The sequence below is a fragment of the Astatotilapia calliptera genome, unplaced genomic scaffold (genome assembly GCF_900246225.1).
Source record: "Astatotilapia calliptera unplaced genomic scaffold, fAstCal1.2 U_scaffold_7, whole genome shotgun sequence".
In the NCBI taxonomy this organism is placed as follows: Eukaryota; Metazoa; Chordata; class Actinopteri; order Cichliformes; family Cichlidae; genus Astatotilapia; species Astatotilapia calliptera.
The window spans coordinates 66065-90781 of NW_020535811.1; the positions used below are offsets into that span (position 1 = coordinate 66065).

The window sequence follows — 24717 nt, forward strand, 5'->3', positions numbered from 1 at the left end:
CATAATTCCTGCCTAGAATTCAGAGAAGTACTTGATAAAATTCTTATTGTACTTCGGTGGTTGGTACATCAGTGCACACAGCACCAGAGTGGACAGCTGGATTTCAAACAACTGCAGTTCAAAGCTAGCATAAGCACCCGCTGTTAGCTGCTGACAGTTGAAACAGTTTTTATAAAAAACCCTACACCCCGGCTGGTAGTCCGAGGCGAGTCGAGATTGTTACAGTCTGGAGGGATAAGTTCAGAAAGTGGGCTCAAGTCACCCAAGTTTAGCCAAGTCTCTGTCACCAGAAGAAAATCCAAGCGACGACCGGTGAAGAAGTCATTCAAAATAAAGGTCTTGTTTGCTAGCAACCTAGCATTAACCAGAGCCAATCTAGCAAACACAGTCTTGCTAGCTGGCTGGGGTGATCAACCCAGAGGACAGAGATTCTGGTGATCCAGTCCCCCTCTGCGAAGGCGAGGGGACAGATGCCGTGATGCCGGACACTGAGATGCGGGGCCACTGGTACAATCCATCGGTGATCCGATTCCAGGGATCGCCAGGAGATTAACAACTTGGTGTCCGGGGCAAGTTTGTCCAGAAGAGCGCGAGGATTAGTCATCGGTGATGCAGCTATGTAGGTTTTAAATTTTACCAATATACCACCCCGTTTCCCTTGCACTTCTGTGGCATTTCTTCCTGGAGGTATGGCAGCGTGAATTGCAGCAGAGGAACAGTGGTACAGTCTCTAACACAGGTGGAATGCGAAAATCCTCACATCCTGGGGCCAGTCGGGATTGCTCTTCAACAGTGGCTCTGATATTTAGTAGCGATTGGAGGTCATAAACCAGAAGAGCAGAGACATTTTTGAAGAAAACAGGGGTTGATAAAGTTAGCAAAAACAAAATGGGTAAAATCTGATGGCAAGCTGCACACACAGGCACCATCTTGAAAAGGGCGAGAGAAAATAGGGTTTAACTTAGCCACATTTCTTTAATGATAAAAACAAGATTGAACCAGAGATTTTACATGCCCATTAAATGTGAGAGTCGAGCCCAAAGTAACACATAAATTCCTGATAGAGGATTTAACATACACCGAGAGAGGACCAAGGGCTTCCACTATCTGGGATAAAAAATCTGTCCGGAGCGCATACGAGGACTTCAGTTTTCCCCTCGTTGAGTTGAAGGAAGCTTGCAGCCATCCAACATTTGATGGAATCTAAGCAGTCATTCAGAAGCTGAAGCTTAGATAAATCCTGGGGCTTAAAAGAAATGTACAACTGAATTTCATCAGCATAACAGTGATAAGAAATGTCCTCAAAGGAGCCCATTATATGCTGGAGGGGGAGAAGATATATTAAAAACAATAAAAAAGAATAAAGGACCCAAAACTGAACTTGTACTTTAGGAATCTGTGAGATCTCTGCTTTTACACAATGGCCATTTGCTGAGTTCGTGGCTTCGCTGTTTGTGTTGACATTTTGCAAAATTACATAACTGCTCTTTTGACTAATTGTTTGTTGTTGTTGCTGTGGTTGTAGAAATGGTTTATATGAGTTTTAGCTGCGATTCAGAGGTTTCTGTAGGGATGGGTATTGATAAGATTTTAACGATTCCGATTCCATTTTCGATTCTGTTTAACGATTCGATCCTTTATCGATTCTTTTTAAAAAAGGAGAACACTAAGGTCGATTAGCTTAGAACTTTGTTTTATATCTTCTCTTTGAACGAGATAGAAATTTAGGAGTAACATGGCCTTACAAACCCAACAGTGAGATCTTCAGAGATCCAGCCTACGGCTCTTCAATGGGGTGTCACAGGGTCCCCAGGAAAACAATTGTAAATGTAAAATAATGAAATCAATATTCTTCGTAGCAATAACAAAGTATAACATAAATTATTCTGTAGCAATTACACAAGAATATCCAGTAATGTCCCTGCCTACAATTAAACACATTCACTTACTGAAAATCATCTGCTGTGGCAAACGGCTGCAAGCCTTTGACCACAAACTGAGTCTCTGCTCGGTGACGTTCGTCTATCCCGGCCTAAAAGGAGACGCTGCCGGCAGACTGCAGCGAGAACTGCCAGCATCTGAGCCAGACTCTGTCTCATCATGGTCACTAAATGCACAGTAATGGCAGGTTTGTAATAAGGCAGATCGTGCTAACATAATATGCACTGTTAGTTGATTATTTACCTGCCGCATTAACGGGAGAGGACGTGCAAACGTTACCGAGTCCGGAGCGGAATTAAAAACACGACATTCATTTACGGTCATCGCGTGTTTTGTGAGCAAATGCTTTTGCATATTCACAGTGTTTCCTCCCTTAAATGAAGTATCTACTTTGCAAGTTGCCCTGTTGTCATCCGTTCTCATAAAGTATAATCAAACTTTTGAGCGTTTGAGCCGCTTAGGCGCCGTGTTTCCTGCCAGGTAAACGTGGGGACGTCATTCAGGGCGACTGGAATCGATAAGGGAATCGTTTGCAAAAATGCCAAACGATTCCAAGGAATTGAAACAGTGGGAACCGGTTCTCAACAAGAACCGGGTTTCGATACCCATCCCTAGATTTCTGTGGATACCACACATGCTGGCATTTACATAAAAAACCTGACTTCGGTGAGGCTTAAACTGCAGCTCACCTCCTTTGCCTTCAGTACCGGGGGCACTGGGGCTCAAGACATATTGCGATATATATTGTATATCACAATGTTAAATTTTCCTCACATCAAACAGCCCTCATCACAGGTTACAAAAGATCTCTTGTTCTCTACTTTGAGGTCTAGCAGGATGAGCACAGACATGAGTCCACTGTCAGGGGTCGATACTGTCGACCATAATATCCTATTAGAGCGATTAGAACATGCTGTAGGTATTACAGGTACTGCACTGCAGTGGTTTGTATCATATCTATCTAATAGACTCCAAATTTGTTCATGTAAAAGGAGAGTCCTCTTCACACACTGAGGTTAATTATGGAGTTCCACAGGGTTCAGTGCTAGGACCAATTCTGTTTACATTATACATGCTTCCCATAGGCAGTATCATCAAAAGGCATAGCATACACTTTAACTGCTATTCAGATGGGGTACTGCATGATATCCCATAATTACTGTTTTATTTTGTTTTGCTTTTCCTACATCTTAAAACTGACCTCCTTTTAATACTAACATTATGGACAATTAAAAGTTACATAGGCTATAACACTGTACATAATATCAATGCTTCCAGTTTTGCTCACTGAGACTAATGTTATGCTCTGTGTTCCTTTTCAATACAGGTCACTGATGTTAATGACAAGTTTAAAGAACTATTATCAAAGTATGACATCAGAGAGGATCAAAATGTGAAGATTCCACTGAAAAACAGGATGAAAACTCTCCAAAATGAGCTGACATTACAATATTTTAAAGAGCACCACATCCCCACTTCATTACAATGGGCTTTGGATCAGGCTACTGGATATGTGAACTTGTCTCTGACTGAGCGGTTCAACATTCTGAAGTCAGTTGTGAAGTTGACCTTAGATGGTGACTCTGATATTAAATGTTTCCTCACGACTGGACAAGACAGGAAGACTGAGTTCCTCTTCAATTTGCAGGAACAGCTACAAGCTAAAAATCCAACACTGGCCAGACAGGTGTTAGCAAATGTTCTGGATCTGTCCTCAAAGCTGACCGAATCATGTAAGGAGATCCTCTGTCACATAGTCTTCAACAACATCTGGACACCAAAAGAAATCAGGCTTTTCATTAGACAGACCTCGAGAGTGGATCAGGAAACAGTCGTAAAAATCCTCCACAAAGCGTGCACCTACAGGCTGAGCTGTAACGACGCTCTCTCTGCCCTGAAAAAGAAAAATCCTGTAGACTACATCCAACATTGTGTGGACAGAGCTGAGCATGACAAAGATGCTGACACACTATTGGCTGAACTGGAAGACAAAAACTATCCAGAGTGTATCCTGTCACTCCTGCGAAAAGTCCTGACGTATATTGAAGAAGAGCTACCCAAATATGTAAGTAAGCCCATTAAGGCGAAGAAGATTGAAGATTGTAAAAAGATAATAAATTCTCTTGATTTTAACAATCATAAGATTGATGCTCTGAAGAAAGTCCTGATCATCGTATCCAGAGCTGTAAAGGAATGCACCACCTTTACCACTCAAAGCGGTGAACAAGTTCAGGGCTACTTCCCAAGACTCAGTCAGCTGGCTTCACTGCTGCTGCTCCTGTTGCCACAGTCTGGGGATAAAAAAGGTAGTCTGTTGGAAATTGGCACCGGAGAGGGCAAAACTTGTATTTTAGCCATGTTTGCTACAATACAGGCCACACGAGGCGTAAAGGTGGACATTGTGACAAACTCTTCTTTGTTAGCAAGTCGTGATCAGGATGAGTGGAGAAAATTATATGATGTGTTTGGTATTACATCATCCACGGTGCCTCCAACACACATCGATAACTGCTCTTTTAAAGATAATGACAAGCTGCTTGAGGATGCATACAGCCAGCAGGTTGTTTATGGTACAGTTGGTACCTTTGCAGCAGACATACTGAGGCAAGAGTATGAGAAGAAGACTACTCGAGGTCTGAGGGGGTTTGAATGTGTGGTAGCAGATGAGGTGGACTACATGACACTAGACTGTGGAGTGCAGGTCACATATCTGTCAGACCAAGCCCGTAGCCTAAGACACGTGGAGCAAGTCCTGGCAAGTATCTGGGCCATGATGTCTGCCTGCTGGCCAATAGAAATGTTTGAAACGGGGGAGATCAGGTGGGGAACCAGGATCCAGCACTTCCACAAGGCTGTAATTCAAGCAGTGGTTGGCTCAGAATCAGAAGATTTTTCAGCCGCTGACCTACTGATGCTTGGTGCACAGCTGGGGTTTTATTCACAGGAGGATGTGGATGAATTAAATAAAGCAGAGGGTCAGACACAAACAGAGACCGACAGCTTTAAGGATGCCAAGTGGACAGCCACAGAGAACATCATGGCCAACATTGGACCGGAAAAACAGTGTAAGCTTCTGAGACAACTTGAGACAAAAATAGAAAAGAATGTGTCTGTAGATTGTTACTCACTAATGGACAACAAAGCCAAACTTTACAGGAAGGACAGGTCTCATGGAGACCCTGACGTCAGCCTGCTTCTCCTGGAGAATGGCTGTACCTGTGAAATCATGTCCGAGGAATCCCTCATCCAAGGAGCTGTGGACAAATTAAAATCAACAATTAAATATTCTGACCAGTGTTCTGTGAAATCATTGGATGAATGTAAGGGATTTATCATCGTCCCTTCATTTTTGAAAACTTACATTGAGAATCGGTTACCACTTTTTGCAGAGAACGCCTTAAAAGCCATCAGAATGACTCTGGGAAGAGAGTACATGATTGAAAAAGCACCTGAAGCTGACACTGGTGGTTTCAGTGATGCTGATAGTCATCAGTATGATGCCATAATTCCTGTGGACTTTGAGGCCAGTGGGATGTTGGAGAAAAACAAGCGATGGGGTGAGGGCCTACAACAGTTTCTGGAGATGAAGCACCAGCTGGCCATTTCACAGCTGTCCAATGTGACAAATTACATGTCCAATGTCCATTTCTTTAAAAGGTACTTCAATGGAAAAGGCATTTTTGGTGTTTCTGGGACACTTGGGGATGAAGCTGAGAAAGTATTTCTAGAACGGCATTACAAAACAGCAAGCTATGTCATTCCAGCTCACCGCCATACGAAGCTTGTTGAGTTGCCAGCAGTTCAGGTGAGTGGAGGCAGCACTCAGTGGATCCAGGTGATCTGTGAAACTGCACAGAGAGCTGCAGACAGAGGCCAAGTTGTTTTGATCATTTGTGAAGATGTCAACACTGCAGATGAGCTGAAGACAAAAATGGATCTTCCAGAAAGAGAAGCCAGTGAGATCACCATGTACACAATCAGTGAGAAGCACAACATTGAGAAACAAAACTTTAGCCAGGGAAACATTATAATTGCTACAAACCTCGGCGGCCGAGGTACAGACATTAATGTTCAGCAGGACGTAAATGAGTGTGGAGGTCTCTTTGTGCTCCTCTCATACTTTCCTAGAAGTCACCGTGTGGAGCAACAGGTCTTTGGACGCACTGCCCGGAAAGGAAACCCAGGGATGGTCCAGATGGTTCTCAACCAGGGCCATCTTGCACCAGCCTACCAAGGCCATTCCATCGAAACCATGAGACAGCTCAGAGAGGAGTATGAGCTCAGACATTTAGACAGCATGGAGAAATATAAGTGTGACATTGAAATTAAAGAAGCTCTCTTCTCCACATTTTGTGAATTTCTGTGTGACTTTGACAAGAATTACACGGTGGAAGAAAGGAGTGACCTGTCCAAGGTGAAACTGAAGGATGTTCCTGAATATTTTAAGATCCACCAGAACAAGTTTGACTATCAGACTGCACTGAATGCTTTGAAAGAATCTTGGGCTTTGTGGCTCATCCTTCATGAAGAGCACATCAGCAGACATGATGATGTCAGCAAGTTGAGAGAAGACCTCACCAAAGACTTGAAGAAGACCGGTGATTTCCTTCTGCAGGGGACTAGCTGTAATTTCTATGATTACATCAAACAGGCAACAAGCAGAACTGACCTGCACTGCATGAACAAAACTAAATGTGACTTTGGAGCAAAGACTTACTGGCAGAAAGCTGCAGAGTGCGATCATTTCTACAGTGCTGTGGCGCTTTATAATCAAGCTTACATCACACTCAACCTCAGAAAAGAAGACTACATAGCTGAGGCAAAGAAATTATTGGAGGAAGCACAGTCTGCAGTGGATGTCTATCTCTCAGAATCAACAAATACGATGATGTTTTGTAATTTTTCAGTGATGAGTGCCTTTGTTCCACACCACACAAACAGCAACCTCCAGATCCAAATGCAAGCCAGGATGAATATCTTCAAATCTTGGAAAGGATACATTGAAAGTGCCTTGACAACTCTGAGACAGCTCGATGGCAGCGAAGGTGATGCAGAAGTAGAGGATTCCAGTGTGTACCATCTTTCCAAAGATAAAGATTTAATCACCATCAACGAGCTGATGATGCTCTGTGAAAATGGCCTTAGCACAGTCTTTGAGGTTAAAAAGAAGCCCGAGTTCTGCTATGATGCCCTTGCTTGTTTTGTTCTTGGTGCCCTTCAAGTAGCAGCTGGTGTTCTTGTTTGTGCTCTGTCATGTGGTGGTGCCAGTCAGTTTGGACTTGGACTGACTTGTGAGGGGGTATCTGACATGATTGAAGGGATCAAGGGAATGATACAAGGAGGCTTTGACTGGGCTGAATGGGCAATCTCCAAGGCCATCACCATTGGATTGTCTCTGATCTCTGGTGGATTCAGCCGACAAAAGAAAGCCAGAAGTGCAGTGCAAAGTGGCACAAAAAGTCTGATCACAGGAGTGAAGAGTACATCTGTCTGTACAGTAAAACAGTGTTTTCTGAAGGTGGGAAAGTATGCAGTTCAGGAACTGGGGAAGCAAGGATTTATCAGTGATGTGACTCATACTGTTGAGAGGGAAACTGATGCTTTTTTCCAAAAGGTTCTGAAGGACGTCTTTGAGAAAAAAGTGTTTTCACTGATAAAAGCCAACCGTGAGCTGGATGAAGTTCTCACAAACTTCATTTGCTCAGGAATACCAAAGACTGCCCTGGAGAATGGGTCCAGTGAATTCAGAATTGACAAAGGGTGTGAGGAACAAATGCTTCAGTCAGTGGATCTGATAACAAGAGAAGTCATTCCTGCCCTGATGATGAATTGTACCATGGTTCTTAAGGTTCTTAATATACTTTCAGAAGTGTGTGGTGCTGTAACACAACAAACAGGAAGCCATCAAGGGTTGGATCTAATGGAAAAATCAGCTGAAAATGTACAAGTTAATGTACAAACACTGGATTCAATACCTACGGAGAAGGTCATTAACAACACTTTTGTTCCTCAGCTGTTGCAAAGCATGGAAAAACTACCCCAAGAAAGGAATGACCAGGATGGAAGACATGGTCTATCAGATGTGAAACGCTTTAAACATGAACTCATCAACATGATTGCAGAAAGTGCTTCAAGCTCTTATGTTGAGGCCTGTTTCAGACATATGACCTCCATCATGAGCAAAATATGCATGAGTCAAATAAACCATGCTGCTGGTGGTGCCGTTAGAAACATTCTCAGCAGTATCGATGCCCAACGTTTCTGTGAAAACCAGCTTTATAAGCATCATATGAAAAAGGCAATCCAAAGTCCACATGAGTTGTTGTCACAGTCTGAGAAGAGGGACTTGGAGTCTTACATAGAGAAAATTTCTGATGTTAACCACCCTGCTACAGCTTTGGACATCCATGTCCTCACACAAAGTGATGCTCTGGAAGGCAAAGGCATCAAACTGGTTACGGTGGATAACGATGGGAAGAAGCTTTCAGAAGACTATTTTCCAGGGAAGGAGGACTCAGCAGGTGATATAGTCCTCCAGCTGAAGAAGGAGCCAAAAAATCCAACACAGTAAGTGATATACATTAATTATTTGAAATCGTATAAGTTATCACTAAAATGTTTTATTTCAAAATCATCAGAACCCTCATAAAGTTTCCACTTCACCTCTAATTTCAATTGTAACAGAGACTTAAACCATTCATTTCAAGGCAGATGTTATAATCGCATAGACTTTAAAATCAATGTGCAATTTTAATGTTCGGTTTTATTAAATCTGGTTCTTGCCATTCTTTTACTGAATAGAGAGAACACGACTCAGTCAAAATATTTATAATCTTTTATTTAATCATCTTCCGGAAGAGAGAGACCTGCACAGCCCAAAGCCATTTTTCAGAACTCTAGCATTAGAAACCAAAAATGTGTATCATATAGGTGTTATTTTGTTGGTGTTATTTTATTTTGGTCCTTTGCACGTCACACATAGTTTCGATAAAAACAACTCCTTCTGTGTTACTAGTTCTGCTTTTTCTGTCTGGTTTCCTGTATTTTATTAACATGCCTCTGCAGCTCTGCTCTAAACTTCCTGTTTTTTAAACTTCCACTAACTTAAACCTCTGTTGCTAAGGCGACCTGTCACCCTCTGACCTGGTTCTCTCTCACAGCTGGCCTTGCTTTATACAAGCCTTTATTATTAAAATACATAAAACAATATAATCAGAAAATAAGCACTAAGAATATATATTTATTCCGTAACAGTTTAAATCCTTATAGTGGGTTACTTTAACATTCATGCAAAATAGTAGTTTAAAGTTTGGACACAACTTCTTATTTAATGGTTTTCTTTATTTGTATGGCTCTATACATTCTAGATTGTCACTGAAGGCATCATAACTATGAATGAACACATATGTAGTAAACACAAATTTGTGAAATAAGCTCAAACATGTTTTATATTTTAGATTCTTCTAAGTAGCCCCCCCCGCTTCGATTGGTGCTTTGCACACTATTGGCATTCTCTTGATGGACTTCATGAGGTCATCACCTGATGAAATGTTCTTGAAGGGGTTCTCAGAGATACTTAGCACTTGTTGGTCCTTTTGCCTTCACTCTGTGGTCCATCTCATCCCAAACCATCTCGACTTGGTTCATTACTCTCCTTCTTGGTTAAACAGCCCTTACACATCCTGCAGGTGTGTTCGGGGACATTGTTCTGTTGAAAAATAAATGATGGGATGCATGTCACTGCAGGATGCTGTGGTAGCCATGCTGGTTCAATGTGCCATCGCATCTCCTCCTCCATGCTTCACAGTCGGAACCATGCATGTAGAGACCAACAGTCTACCTTTTCTGCACAAAGACACAGCGAGTGGAACCAAAGATCTCAATTTTGGACTCATCAGACCAAAGTACAGATTTCCACTGGTCTAATGTCCATTCCTTGTGTTTCTTGGCCCAAAGAAATCTCTTCTGCTTGTTGCTTTTCCTTAGTCATGGTTTTGTAGCAGCTATTTGACCATGAAGGCCTGATTCACACAGTCTCCTCTGAACATGTAGAGATGAGTCTGTTACTGGAACTCTGTGGCATTTATCTGGACTCTAATCTGAGTTGCTGTTAACGTGTGATTTCTGAGGCTGGTGACTCAGATGAATGTATCCTCAGCAGTGATGGGAATAACGGCGTTACTTTTTTCAGTAACGAGTAATCTAACTAATTACTATTCCTATCGTTACAACGCCGTTACAGTTACTAACAAGAAAATGCGGTGTGGTCGTGTTACTATTTTTCAACAAACAGACGGTTGAAGCTGTGTTCAGCTTACCGCATCTTATATCAGTTGCAGTTGCTGTCTATGTAAGTAATCTGGGCGCTACAGCTTTAAGCAGCTGCGCGACCAATCAAAAAAAGATATGGCAACACGAAATTTGGTTGTTTAGGAATAGGGGGAAGTTTTAGGAGTGACGTGTTGTCTTGTGTAGTTAGTGTGTAGTGTTGTGGATAGTTTTGTGTTGTGTGTCAGAACAATGAGGTGAGTGATACACCTGCTGCTGTCAGACCTGCAGGTACAGGGCTCTAGAGTGCAACCAATTTGGTCGCAAATGCGACCAAATTTTTCAGTGGTGCGACTAAAAATAAATAAATCTGGCTGCACCTGTGTGACCAACTGTTCGGGTAGCAAAAAACAAAAAAACAAAAATCTTCAACCTTCCCTGTGGTCAACAACAGACACGTGTTATGCCCCTATCGTGGACTAAACCAATCAGAGATAGTAAGGGGCGGGACCTCTCTGATTGGCCGTGGTCCAGTTGAAAGTGCAGGTGGAAGTGGGAGGTGAGTAGCTTGAATAAAGCGATATCAATTCATTAAATCCTGATTTTTAAATATAACTGTGTTTTGCCAGAATGCCAGATTCTCAGATTAAAGCTCACAAAACCATTTCAACAACAACCAAACAGCAGATGAGAGCAGGCACACGGATTCCACACAAAGACGTAAACACAGAACCGACGCATCAGAATCAGCTTTGTCTTTCTCGGCTTTCTCACCCGACGGCCCGCAGACGGACACGCTGTCGGAGCTTAGCGATCCTGATGCGTCCGGTCCGCGCTGTGTTTACGTCTTTTTGCGCTGATTCTGAGCTGCAGGTTTTGTCTCTCCAACCAAAATCCACCGAGTCAGCAGCAAAAGAAGCAGCAAACTGCGCTTCACATTTGATCAATGTCGTCATGAATTTTGCTGTTTTGCTTCCACGACTATTAAAATCGCACTTCACGCACAGCTAGCTCTCTCTCTCTCTCTCTGTACTTCAAGAACAGTTTCCCGTCTCCAATCTCTGTTTTCTGTATTATTCATTCGCTTATTACCCACCAGTCTACCGTTGTTCACAGCGCTGTGGCTGCTGTCTTTTTCTTTTTCACTTAAATGACCTCGGACAAGAAAGCCTGTTTTTTCTGTTGTTCAATACTGAAGAAATTTAAACTTTATATGCAGAACATTGTAGAATATTTTTAAGGTTATCTGCTATAAAAAGCCAGACCAGGAAAATCTCCTTCATGTTTTTCTGTGTTTTATTCTCAGTTACTTTCACACAAAGGCATCTGCTGTGATGTTCACAATGCTGATGAAGTCAGTACTGATAAATGATCAGAGTTATAATATTTCTGACTGTCTGAGGCTAAGTTGAATCGAATCGGGACTTTGAAAACCAGAATCGAATGGATTATAGAAATCAGTGATGATACGCAGCCCTATGAGCAGCCTAGGCACGACAGAAGTGGATGTAGCTGTAATAGGAAAAGAACTATTGATCACTTTTCTGTTAAGTTAAGGCCTGATCCTTCTGAAATTCATAGCCAGTGCTCTGACACGGTGTCATCAATCTTTGAATGCTGAAAAAACACAGTGTATCCAGAAAAACACATTATATTATATCAATTATTATAAAATTTGTGTGCACCTAACTTTTGTGCCGGTACGCCTAACTTTTTAAAGTTAGGTGTACCGGTACGCCCATGGCAAAAAGTTAGTCTAGAGTCCTGAGGTATCAGGCTTGTCATGTTGTTTGCAAAAATTGTGCATATAATTTTAAAATTGTCAATTTATATTTGCATTTAAAGTTATGAAATATGATTCATTAAACGTGTTTGTGGTTGGTACAGTAAAAAATAACTTTTTCTACTCTGATTTTATGTTTTTTCTCTGATTTTAGATCAATTGTGTTAATACAGTTTGTCAAACTGAAAACATGACTGTAAATTCAGACACGTGAGGTTGTGCTGAAAAGCATGATACCAAAAAAGTTGAAGGAAATAGTTTTTTTAAAGGTGTGGAGTGAAAATCAATAGTAGTTAAAAATGGCCAAATACACCCTGGACCCCAGAGGGTTAAACGTTTTTTTTTAAGTAACACAATAGTTACTTTTCAAGTAATTAATTATTTTTAGAATCTTGTAACTCAGCTACTTTTTTGAAGAAGTAACTAGTAGCTATAATTAATTACTTTTTCAAAGTAACTTGCCTGACACTGATCCAGTTGTGAAATAGGCCTGTCAGCTGTGCACCAACCTGAAATACACTGTGTGCACAATTATTAGGCAAGTTGTATTTCTGAGGATTAATTTCATTACGGATCAAGGACAGTGCTCTCGGTCAATCCAAAATATTAATGAACCTAAACTCAAATGCTTAAGAATGTAAAAGTGAATTTTTGTCTTTAAGAGAATATATATATATATATATATATATGTATATACATATATATATATCCCCAATCCAACTGCACATATATATATTTATGTGCAGTTGGATTGGGGATATATATATATGTATATATATATAACATTTTCCCATCTCACTAGTTTATTTGCAAATGTTAAAGTTAGAATAATAAAAGTACTCACAATCCACATATAAAAATTTCTGACATCTCAAAATAAAATAAAAATATCAGTGACCAATATAGCCAGCAACTTTGTTCATGACTTCTCTGAGTTCTTGGCTGAAATAATGCCAAAGTAGGACAAAGTTTAATATTGGGTGATATTCATGTGTGTTGTCCTACTAAACCACTGGCAAAGGACTTTTTAAACCTACTTGATGCTTTTAATGTGTTGCAGTCTGTCACCGGTCCCACTCATAAACGTGGACACACTCTGGTGTTGTCTCATGGTTTACCTGTTTATAATCTTCAAATTTATGATGCCGTCTTTTCTGAACCTGTATTGTTTGAAACTTCTCTTCCCTGTAATGTCATTACTTGTGTCCTCCTACTGCTTCTCGCATGTTTAAACCATCAAGTGCCGCCCAGTTTTCTACCCCTTTAATAAGGCCTTTAATGTTGAATCAGAGCTCTCAGCCTGTGCTGACACTGAGGAGCTGACTGCAAAGTTTTTCTCTACTTGTGAAAACATTCTGGACACTGCTGCTCCTCTGAAGGTCAGGCGGCCTAAATCGCAGTCTGAGCCGTGGCTGAACGACATCATTCTGCAGAAAAGTGGAACGCAAATGGGAAAAGACAAACTACAAGTGTCTTACGATATCTTAAAAGATCACTGGCATAAATATCAGAAAACTGTTAAGAACCAGATATCTGCAGGTGTTATTAACCACACCCATATGCCCCGTGTCTTATTTAGTACTTTAAACTCTGTTCTTAACCCTCCCCAATCCAACTGTACAAGCTTCTGCTGAAACTTGTGAAGCTTTTTTAAATGTCTTTGTGGACAAGATTTTAACTATTCGAGCACATATTTGACCCCATCTTATGACCCTTCTGGTATTTTTACGCCTCTAGCAGTTTTTAGCCACTTTGAACCCGTGTTTCTGTCGTATCTGGTAAAATTGTCACCCAAATCAAGTCTGGCTCTCCCACTGATGTCCTTCCCCCTCTCTTTTTAAAGAAGTTTGACCTTATATTCAAAGGCTTATAAACAGCAGCCTGACTTTAGGCCATGTAATTTTTAAACAGGCGGTGGTCCAGCCTCTGCTGAAACACCCTGGCTTGGATGCCTCTTTGTTGTGTAATTTCAGGCCTATTTCAAAGATGGTAAATGGCCTGTATTTGTATAGCGCGTTACATAGTCCCTAAGGACCCCAAAGCGCTTTACACATCCAGTCATCCACCCATTCACACACACACATTCACACACTGGTGATGGCAGCTAAATGTAGCCACAGCCACCCTGGGGCGCACTGACAGAGGCGAGGCTGCCGGACACTGGCGCCACCGGGCCCTCTGACCACCACCAGTAGGCAACAGGTGAAGTGTCTTGCCCAAGGACACAACGACCGAGACTGTCAGAGCCGGGGCTCGAACCGGCAACCTTCCGATTACAAGACAAACTCCCAACTCTTGAGCCACGATTGCTTCCTTTTGTCTCCAAAATTTTGGAAAAGTAGTGTCCTCACATCTGCGGACTATTTTAAACAGTCAGATTATTTTTGAGGTATTTCAATCAGGTTTGAAAGCACTTCACAGCACAGAGTCTGCACTTCTGAGAGTTTTTAATGATATTTTACTAACTGCTGACTCTGGGAAGTCTGTCTTACTTGTGCTTTTGGATTAGGGCTGGGTATCATCGCTGATTTCTAGAATCGATTCGATCCACAATTCGATTCGATTCGATTTAAATCTGGGAAGTTTTGACAGTCAGAAATATTATAATTCAGATCAGTACATTTACATATTTTTGTATCTATAAAAAGGAAGCTGACACACACAAGACTTTATCACAGGTGTGAGCATCACAGCAGATGCCTTTGTGTCAAAGTAGCTGAAGATAAAACACAGAAAAACATGAAGGTGATTTTCCTGTTCTGGATTTTATAAAAATATTCTGCAGTACATCAAAAACGAAAGAAAACCATTAATCAGCACATGAACATTACCTCTGACGTTACAGCGGTTTTATTAGAGAAACAGCGTTTTGTAAAATTGTAAAAAGTTTAAATTTGTTCAGTATTGAACGGCAGAAATGAGGTTTTCTTTTCAGAAGAATGTAAAAGAGAAAAAAACAGCGGCCGACAGCCTGTAAACAACAGTAGACTGGTGCGTAACAAGCAAGCGAATAATGAAGAAAACAGAGAGAGAGAGAGAGAGAGAGAGAGAGAGAGCTGTGCATCGCTGTGGAAGCAAAACAGCAAAAGAGTGAATTCATGACGATGTTTATGTGAAGCGTAGTTTGGAGCTTCTTTTGCTGCTGGTTCGGTCAATATTGTTGGAGAGACATCAAACTAACAGCTTTAGAATCAGCGCATAAAGGGCGTGAACACAAAGCGCCGACCCGCCGACAGATCAGGATCAGCGAGCTGTCGGCTTTCAGCCCCGACCGTGTCTGTGCCGTCGGGTGAAAAAGGCGACATCTCACTGATCCTGATCCGCGGCTCCGCACTTTGTGTTCACGTCCTTGTGCAGAAGCCGTGTACCTGCTCTCATTTACTGTCCCAGCTGTTTGGTGGTTGTTGAAAGTTTGTGACGTTTCACCTGAGATTCTCGCATTTCGGGGAAAATAAATTTATATTAAAAAATCGATTCAAGATTTTAATGAATCGATTTTACGTTACGCTTCATCGGGTGAGGGCCTCCAGCTCGCACTGGAACGGTTCGCAGCCGAGTGTAACGCAGCGGGAATGAGGATCAGCACCTCCAAATCTGAGGCCATGGTTCTCAGCCGGAAAAGGGTGGAGTGCCCACTCCGGGTCGGGGATGAGTTCCTGCCCCAAGTGGAGGAGTTCAAGTATCTCGGGGTCTTGTTGGCGAGTGATGGGAGAAGGGAGCCGGAGATCGACAGACGGATTGGGGCTGCAGCTGCAGTGATGCAGACGCTGCACCGGTCAGTCGTGGTGAAGAGGGAGCTGAGTGTAAAAGCGAAGCTCTCAATTTACCGGTCGATCTACGTCCCTACCCTCACCTATGGCCACGAGCTGTGGGTAGTGACCGAAAGAACGAGATCGCGGATACAAGCGGTGGAAATGAGCTTCCTCCGAAGGGTGGCTGGCCTCTCCCTTAGAGATAGGGTGAGAAGTTCGGCCATCCGGGAGGGGCTCAGAGTAGAGCAGCTGCTGCTCCACATCGAAAGGAGCCAGCTGAGGTGGTTCGGGCATCTGACAAGGATGCCCCCTGGGCGCCTCCTGGGTGAGGTGTTCCAGGCATGTCCCACCGGGAGGAGGCCCCGGGGCAGACCCAGGACACGCTGGAGAGATTATATCTCTGGGCTGGCCTGGGAACGCCTTGGTGTTCCCCCGGATAAGCTGGAGGAGGTGGCTGGGGAGAGGGAGGTCTGGGCCTCTTTGCTTAGGCTGCTGCCCCCGCGACCCGGCCCCGGATAAAGCAGATGAAGATGGATGGATGGATGGATTTTACGTTATCCAAGCTAGAATCGATTTTAATCGATAAATCGATTTTCTTTTTTTTTTTTCTTTTCTTTTTTTTTTTTAATAGGACAGGGGGAAAGAATGAAAGAAAGAGGGGGAGAGAAAGAAAGAAAACTAAAGGGGAGAAGAGACGGTGAGAAGGGGGGGAAGAGAGAAAAAAAACAACAAAAAAAAAACCAAACTCCTGGGTCACCTGTATGGAGAAAAAACAAACAAACAAACAGAGGAGACAGCAAACAACAAAGAGCAACATAATAAATAGAAGAAAAAAAAAGCACTATCACAATAAACTAGCTAGTCATAAATATCAATAGTTACTACGCAAGATAGACAGCGCACAGTGTGCTTTGAGGCAGCAGCCAAGAAAGCTGTAGTCCACGTCTGTGAATACCCATGTGTACACCTGTGTGCATACCTGTGTGGATCAGCATGCTTGCATTCCAAAGGTTTCTCCATGTAATGATCTGTTAGGGAGTGTGGGGAGCCACAGCCCTGTCCTTTATGGTATCAAGTGGGTATGGAGGAGATCAAAACTCCAGACATCCAGAGGCCCCCAGAACACAAGAGACCAAGGAAGACCAACAGAGGGGCAGCTGCGCCACTGTCCCAGTAAGAGCTAAGGAGAGTCCCAGATGAGGGCTCATTCAGCAGCCGCGGAGCAGAAGCCAGGGGGAGTTGCAGCGACGCGCCCGTGAGCTCCGCCGGCAGCCAGCTGTGCCTGAGTGACCGAGCCCCAGGCCTTGATTTATTTGAAAATAAATCGATTTTCAAAACCCACATCTATTTTGGATCTCACAGCAGGTTTTGATAGAGTAGTTCACATCATTTTCATTTCTCGCTTAGAACATCATGTTGGAATTAGAGGCACTGCCTTGGAGTGGTTCAAGTCAGACCTGTCTGACAGAAGTTTCTCTGTCTCACTTGGTAAATTTTATTCATCTTCCGCCCCCCTCCAATGTGGATTATCTCAAGAATCCATCCTCCGGCCCCTGCTTTTTAGTATTTATTTACTTCCCCTTGGCCATATAATTAAAAAAACATAAAGTCTCATTTAATTTTTATGCAGACGACTGAGTCGAAGTGAAGCTCTGTGTCGGGTTTCAAGGACACGGGTGGTAGACAAACAGAAGAAGACGGCCGTAGTGATCGATGTAGCGGTTCCGAATGACAGCAATATCAGGAAGAAGGAACACGAGAAGCTGGAGAAATACCAAGGGCTCAGAGAAGAGCTCGAGAGGATGTGGAGGGTGAAGGTAACGGTGGTCCCCGTGGTAATCGGAGCACTAGGTGCGGTGACAACCAGGAACAACATCGAGATCTCTGTCCAGAAGACCCAAGCTTGGATAAACTGCCCGCATTTTATATAAATACACTCAGTATATATAAAACACTTTTGTATACAAAACACTCAGCTCGCTCAGCTCGCCCCACAAAAATTTGCCGGTCTATCCTTTAAGGGTCCTCCGCCAGAGGCCTGGAAGCTTCTTCCACCTTTTCCCCTTTCTTTACATCATAAATTTCTACTTCTAAACTTAATGTAATTGGGCAAAGGTATTAGTAATCATTACCACACGCTCAAAGCATGTAGACATTGTAGCAAGTATGGTCTTCAGTTCTGTTTGTACTTTTTCCTGTTCTTTCCTCTTATTTTAAACAAAGTATCAAAACATAGCCTTCCTTTTGGGGAGAAACTAATTAACTAAAGGATCCATGAACTAATATCTCCTATATTCACAGAAAATTAATTATTTAATGATTTTCCTGTCACCAGATAAGTTTTCTCCATAACTGACCTTTGTTGTATATCACCAATTTTTCAAAAGTTTAAAAGTGAAATGTTTAAATCATTAGCTCCTAGCATTATTGTACATGAAATACTGCATACTGTTGTATTTTAGTAGACTTGAGTTACACAAAGTTAGAAAATATGTGATCCAGCACAGTTTTTGCACTAACAAACTGCTGTTGTAGATTAGAAAAGCCTGGAGAAGAGTTTGCTGTGAATTGCAGGTATATTTGTAAAAGTTCTGACAGTTTTCCTATTTTCTTTTGAATGTTTAATTGACTGAATTAATTCTTTAATCTAATCTTTTAATTTAAACAGGACAGAGGGATCCTTCTCAGACATGACTGAGGCGATCTGGGGTGAACGGAGCCAATGCAGTGGTCACTTTGAAATCCTGCGCCCAGATGGCACCGTGATCCCTGTAAATTCAGAGGGTCAGAACTGCCTCTATCATGCTGTTGTCCAGGCAACCTGGAAAGACCAAGGTGATATGAGAAATGAGGCAGTTATCCTCAGGAATGAAATCAAACATACTGTAAGTATTTGATCATCAGTTGACACATTCAGAAAAATGTGTTATCCATAAATAAAAACAGAGGTTTTTATATATATATATATATATATATATATATATATATATATATATATATATATATATATATATATCTTATTCATGTAACACAAAGCAGGTTTAACACACAGTCTAATCTTGAAGTCTATTTAGAAAAACATGTCTTCAGACTTTGTGAGTCATTTTTAAGTATGTTATAAATGTGACTTAACTAGGTTCTTTTGCATGCTTGCAGAATGAGAATGCTTTACTAATTTATCCTGCTGTCAATAAATGAAATGTTCGAAATGAAGAAAAGTAGTAATATAGAGAATATGATGCCCTTGGCCCCACCTCATGCTGTTTGATGCCAATGTTTGGTATAACTGTTTTCAGCACAAACTCACATGTCTGCATTTACAGGCGTTTCTTTCATTTTGGCATGCTGTAGTTAGTGTGCTGCCTTCTGTGGTTAGTTTGTAGTGCACAGACATACATGAACAATTTCAGTGTGGTCTCTGTCCACTAATAACACAGATTCATTAACAACAGCAGCACTAATAAAACAACAGGGATGCTTCCATCCTCCCCTCAGATTAAGAGCAGGGGTGTCCTCCTCAACAGCACTTTGGCATTTCACTTTCATATTAATGACACCACCCCTACCCTACTTCCACTCACGCAGCATCAGTCTTCCTTTCCTCAGCCCACATGTTTCTGCTATCTTCGTCTACAGCCTTGTCACTTCTCAGACTGATTGCTGTAATTCTCTTCTCTTTAGTCTCCCTAACAAGTCAAACTCCAGCTGCTGCAGATTTCTGCAGCTGGATCATAACACACACACCCTCCAGAGAGCACATCACCCTGTTCTTCATCAGCTCCACGGGCTGACTGTAGACGCCAGAGTCTCCTTCAAAATAATGCTTCTCACTGTCATACCTATCCATAAACTGGCCCCTCCCTACTTGTGTGATTTACTTCACAGTGCTGCTCCCTCTCGTTCCTTTAAATCTTTGTCCTCCATTCACCTTATTGTTCCCTCTGCTCGTCTCACCATTATGGAGAACAAACCTTTTAGCCACTCTGCTTCCTGACTTTGGAATTCACTTCCTCCTGATATCAGGAATACTAGCTCTCTTGCCTTATTCAGATTTAAACCCACCAGTTTAAACGGGCTAACTCTCTTTAACATTGACTCCAATTCTTGTCTAATGCTGTTTTTTTTATCCTTTATAGTGTTTCTTTTCTTTGTACAGTTTCCTTGGGTTTCAGAAAGGTGCCCACAAATAAAATGTATTATTATTATTTAAAAGGCCACGAGGACCATAAAAACAGAGAAACACACAGTACACTAAGATTTTAGTGTATAAAAGTAAAATCTGTAGTGCTTAGGGCCACTGGGGTGTCATGTCTTTGGCAAAGGCACCAGTCATGACCTCTTGCATGCACCCTTTGTAGATTCAGGCTCATCCTGAAGATGTGGTCGAACACCCAGAGAGCTGAAACAACCTTTGAGAACACCGACACTCATGGCATCAGAGTCTTTTTCACCTCCTCCCCATTGCAGGCTCTATGGGCCCTCTTCCTTAAGTTGTTTGGATGGATTAGTGCTTGAATGTTGGAATGACAGGTATTGATGTCATCCATGATTAGCTCTGTGAGCCCGTCAGTGTCTCTTCCTGAAACACATTTCCTGCCAGCCCCTTTTTTAAGTCAACCTTTTTCAGGCTACTAAGATCACCATGACCTGGATGACTATGAATCTCAGTGCAGCTGATCACATGGGAAACTGTAAAAGATTAAAGGGATTTACATGTTGTCATGTCCAAATATCCTTAACAACACCCAGTCTTGTCCTGTGATCAGTAACGTTGGATCATGCACTTTGCCACCGCGTCTTTCTGTCCTCGGTTTAATACTAAAATGCTGGGTCACACCCAAGTCTCACACTGAAAACCTCAGTTAAGACCCCTTTCTGAGTATTAGAGGACTGCACACCTGAAAGCTAGCTGACTTATACCTGGTGATGTATTTATTTTCAGTGCGTCATTTCTATGCACACTCACATAGACTGTACTGTGCACACAGTATAGGATGCATACGCATGAATAACTTTGCTGCTGAGGTAACTCGTCTCCTCTGCTCTCTGATCTCCACTCAGCTTCAACAAAACTTACCGAGATACGTGGAAGTTTTGAAGCTGCAGAAAGAATTTGAAGAAACATGTACGTCCCCTGGAAGATATTACATCTGTGGAGGAAGAGATGTAAAAATTATCGAGGCCTGGGTAAAAAAATATGAAGAAAAGAAGTTGGAGATTCAAGATCAAAGAGTTAAGAATTATGGTCTTGGTATGGTCGGAAAGCATGATGCGTAAGTATTTTTAAGCAAAGCTTTTAATGTATTAATTGGTAAATGTTAAAAGTGCAGTAAAAATAAATGCCAAAGCGTGCCTTTAGATGATGATTTACTGTTATGACTGTCACAGTAGTGCTAAGCACTGCTGGCAGCCTGAATGATAAATTGTTCCTGTGTGGCTTCTCTCAAGCTGGTCTGTCTCTCTTAGTTAGTCTTGCTGTATGTTCAGGGTTACCCTGCCTCTTGCACACTGCCAGCTGGGACAGCCATGATGTGTGGTTCTGTACTGGTTATGACATGAATAGACAAAATGTGACATGATATTTAGTCCTGACATGAATGTAATCTTGTCATTAATATTTTCTAAAGGTTAACAGAGATAACAAAAAATATCAAGGAAGGGAAGTTGGAAATAGAGGATTATTTGAAAAATGATTCAGATGGAAATCATTCTGAGTAAGTATCTTTAAGCAAAGCATTTAATGTATGAATTAGTATATATTACAGTTGCAGTGAAGATAAATGCTAAAACATACACATAGATGATGATTTACTGTTATGACTGTCACAGTGGGTAGTGCTAAGCACTGCTGGCAGCCTAAATGATAAATTGTCCCTGTGTGGCTTCTCTCCAGCTTTCTGTCTCTTTGAGTTAGTTTTACTGTATGTTCAGGATGTAACCTGCCTCTTGCATACTGTCAGCCATGATGTGTGGTTCTGTACTGGTTATGACATGAATGGACAAACTGTGACATGATATTTAGTCCTGACATGAATGTAATCTTGTCATTAATGTGTTTCTTTTCTAAAGGTTAAAAGCCATAACGAAAGACATTTTAAAGTAAGTATTTTTAAGCAAAGCAATTAATGTATTAATTAGTATACAGTGATCCCTCGCTATAACACAGTTCACCTTTCGCTGCTTCACATTTTGCATATTTTTTTTGCACAATTTTGCATGCTTTTTTTTATGAAGCACATTGTGTTCTATCAGGGCTGTGGAAGTGGAAGCAGACCATATCCCTCCTAAATGTGTCTTCAAAAATCTAAATGGAAATCCTTTCTACAGAGTGGCAAAGTGGCAGCTTGATACCGAACATATCAAAGATCCTCTACATTATCTTTTTAAAGACGTGGAGCAGACCATTGAGGCCTATAAGAACATTATTGAGTCTGAAAAAATAATAGATGAAAACAAATCCCCAAAACAAAAAGCCATTGAAATTTGCTTTGTGAAAAATGAGTATGAGAAGATGATCCTTGAAAAAATGAGGCTGATTGAAGCTGATAACAATAACCAAGAAAAACTGGAGGAACTTAAAAATAAAATGTCTGAAAAGAAGGCTCTTTATGATCTGATTTGTGAAAGTGGAGATAACGGGGCATGCAGAAATGTTCGTAAGTCGCATCACGAAGAAGGCCTCACTTATGGCGGCTCTACATGTGCTCAGGCTATCAGGTAAGAGAAAATATATATAAATATATATATATATATATATATATATATATTTATATATATATATATATATATATATATATATATATTTATATATATATATATATATATTTATATATATATATATATATATATTTATTTTTTTTTTAAGTTGAATTCAATGTGCTGTTTTTCTGCATAACTTCCTTTCTTCTGTTCTTTCTCAAAGTGCAATCCTTCAACGTACCCTTCTTTCTGGTGATGGAGAAAAACTGATAAAATGGTCACTGACGGCAGCAAATCCAGAGGTGTCAAAACCCATCAAAAAGACTGTTAACAGTAAGTGATTTTTACCAACATATATATATATGTGTGTGTGTGTGTGTGTGTGTGTGTGTGTGTGTGTGTGTGTGTGTGTGTGTCTCTGTGTGTGTGAGATAGCACTCATAATATCATGAAACGTGTGTGCAAGGTAAGCAGTGGACCCAGAATCCACAGGAGTCTGGGACTGAAATATTAAACTATAGAAACAAGCAGCTCACAAGCTTAAGGGAGGGTACAACAATATATACACATACTGGGTAACATTACTACAGGAAAAGACACGGGTGTGGAGAACAGCTAGATTAGACACCAACAATGAGACAAGTGAAGTAGGTTAAAGGAAGATAAGGGGCTGGCACAAAAATAAAAGAGTCAAGAAAGCAAGATTACAAAATAAAACAACTTTTTCGATCAAAAATGGCTCATTGACATTTAATCATCTTCAGGACGTACAAGGACACAGGTGAAGTGCAGCATGATGTAAAAACAGAAATTCTAACATAAACCAAAAGAAAAAGGCGCAGGAAGTCTTTAGACTAGATTAAATAAGACTAAATCTTGAGGATCATGTGTTTTGTGTACATGTTCAAAAGCATTATGATAAAAACTGTTATTGCTTTTATTTTTTGGTGATGTGGATTTGTTGATCCTTTATCTTTAGCCAGAGAGTACAGAGCAAAACAGAAATGAGGAAAGGCTCAAACTGCTTGATGTTGATGACCAGGTCATCCTTTGATCAGAAACACAGTTGCATCTGTCATGTGAAATGCATGCACCAACCTGTCATGCTACAAATTAGTTGCATGTACTCGAGATGACTGAGGATTAATCAACACCTTAATACTGTCAGCTGATGTCCTGCTCGGCATGCGATCCAAAAATCAAATACAGAGGGGAAAGTGTCCACTCCAGCTTGAGTCACATGGCTTATTCAAGCTGTCATCATTTAGAAAGTGTCGATAGAATGTCTCAACATTACAGGGTAAAAGCTGGATTCTCCCGTTTCTGTCCTCCTGTTTTAAAAACAAAAGATCAAGCACAGTTCTTGTTTTCACTAGTAGTGAAATCAGAAATCAGTTCATCAGTAGTTAGCTAACATATACTAATGCAAGTCTATTAGCACTAACTGAATGACCGGTGACGTCATGTTTTGTACAACACATAGATCATGATAGTTACCACGGGGGAAATTATCTATAGAGACCAACATCATTCTTTAAACTAGTTCTATCTGAATGATTGTGTATTTTATCTGTAAACTGTAACATTAGTCAGCTGTGTTGTCAATAACATTTACTGTGTGTCAGCAATGAAACAATGTTTTCTCTCCTTAATGAGTGTAAATTTCATCTGATCACAATTCTCTCTTCTGTTTTCTGTGGGATTTTTTTAACAGAAATATTTCCCAAGTTAAAAATGACGATCAACGAAGAGAATTTTGGTAAAGATGATAAGATATATCATCACATTGGAGACAAGCTGTTGGTGGAATATTACAAGAACGTCATCACTCCGAAGGAAGAAAAAAACGAAGCTTCGTTGAAAGAAGGCAACACTGATGATTGGTTGGGAAAAAACGAAGCTCAGTTGGAAAAAATTCTATCTTATCATTTGTTGAAAGAAGAAAACCTTGATGAATGGTTGGGAAAAAACGAAGCTGACTTGAAAAATCTTCTCTCTTGGTTGAAAGAAGAAAACCTTGATGAATGGTTGGGAAAAAACGAAGCTGACTTGAAAAATCTTCTCTCTTCGTTGAAAGAAGAAAACCTTGATGAATGGTTGGGAAAAAACGAAGCTCAGTTGAAAAAAAATCTCCCTGATTATTTGTTGGAAAAACGTCTCTCTGAAGTTTTCTTTGATCCAGACGTGGCTCAATTGTGCAAAGAAATCCTTATAGAAATAGAAGAAAAAAAGAGAAAAGGTGAAAAACGTCTGCACATTTTAACCAGCCATCAC

At 41.1% G+C, this 24717-nt stretch overlaps 1 protein-coding gene across 2 annotated transcripts in view; it reads left to right on the top strand.

The window, feature by feature from the left end:
* Positions 1–24717, top strand: part of LOC113018367 (uncharacterized) — a 39916-nt gene that overhangs the window by 6299 nt on the left and 8900 nt on the right. For both annotated transcript variants that reach the window (XM_026161431.1, XM_026161433.1), the window contains exons 5-11: positions 3269–8508; positions 18413–18629; positions 20806–21017; positions 21814–21843; positions 21997–22461; positions 22667–22776; positions 24158–24682. In XM_026161431.1, the coding sequence (XP_026017216.1) occupies positions 3269–8508; positions 18413–18629; positions 20806–21017; positions 21814–21843; positions 21997–22461; positions 22667–22776; positions 24158–24682 (6799 nt within the window). The remainder of the gene's footprint in view (positions 1–3268; positions 8509–18412; positions 18630–20805; positions 21018–21813; positions 21844–21996; positions 22462–22666; positions 22777–24157; positions 24683–24717) is intronic.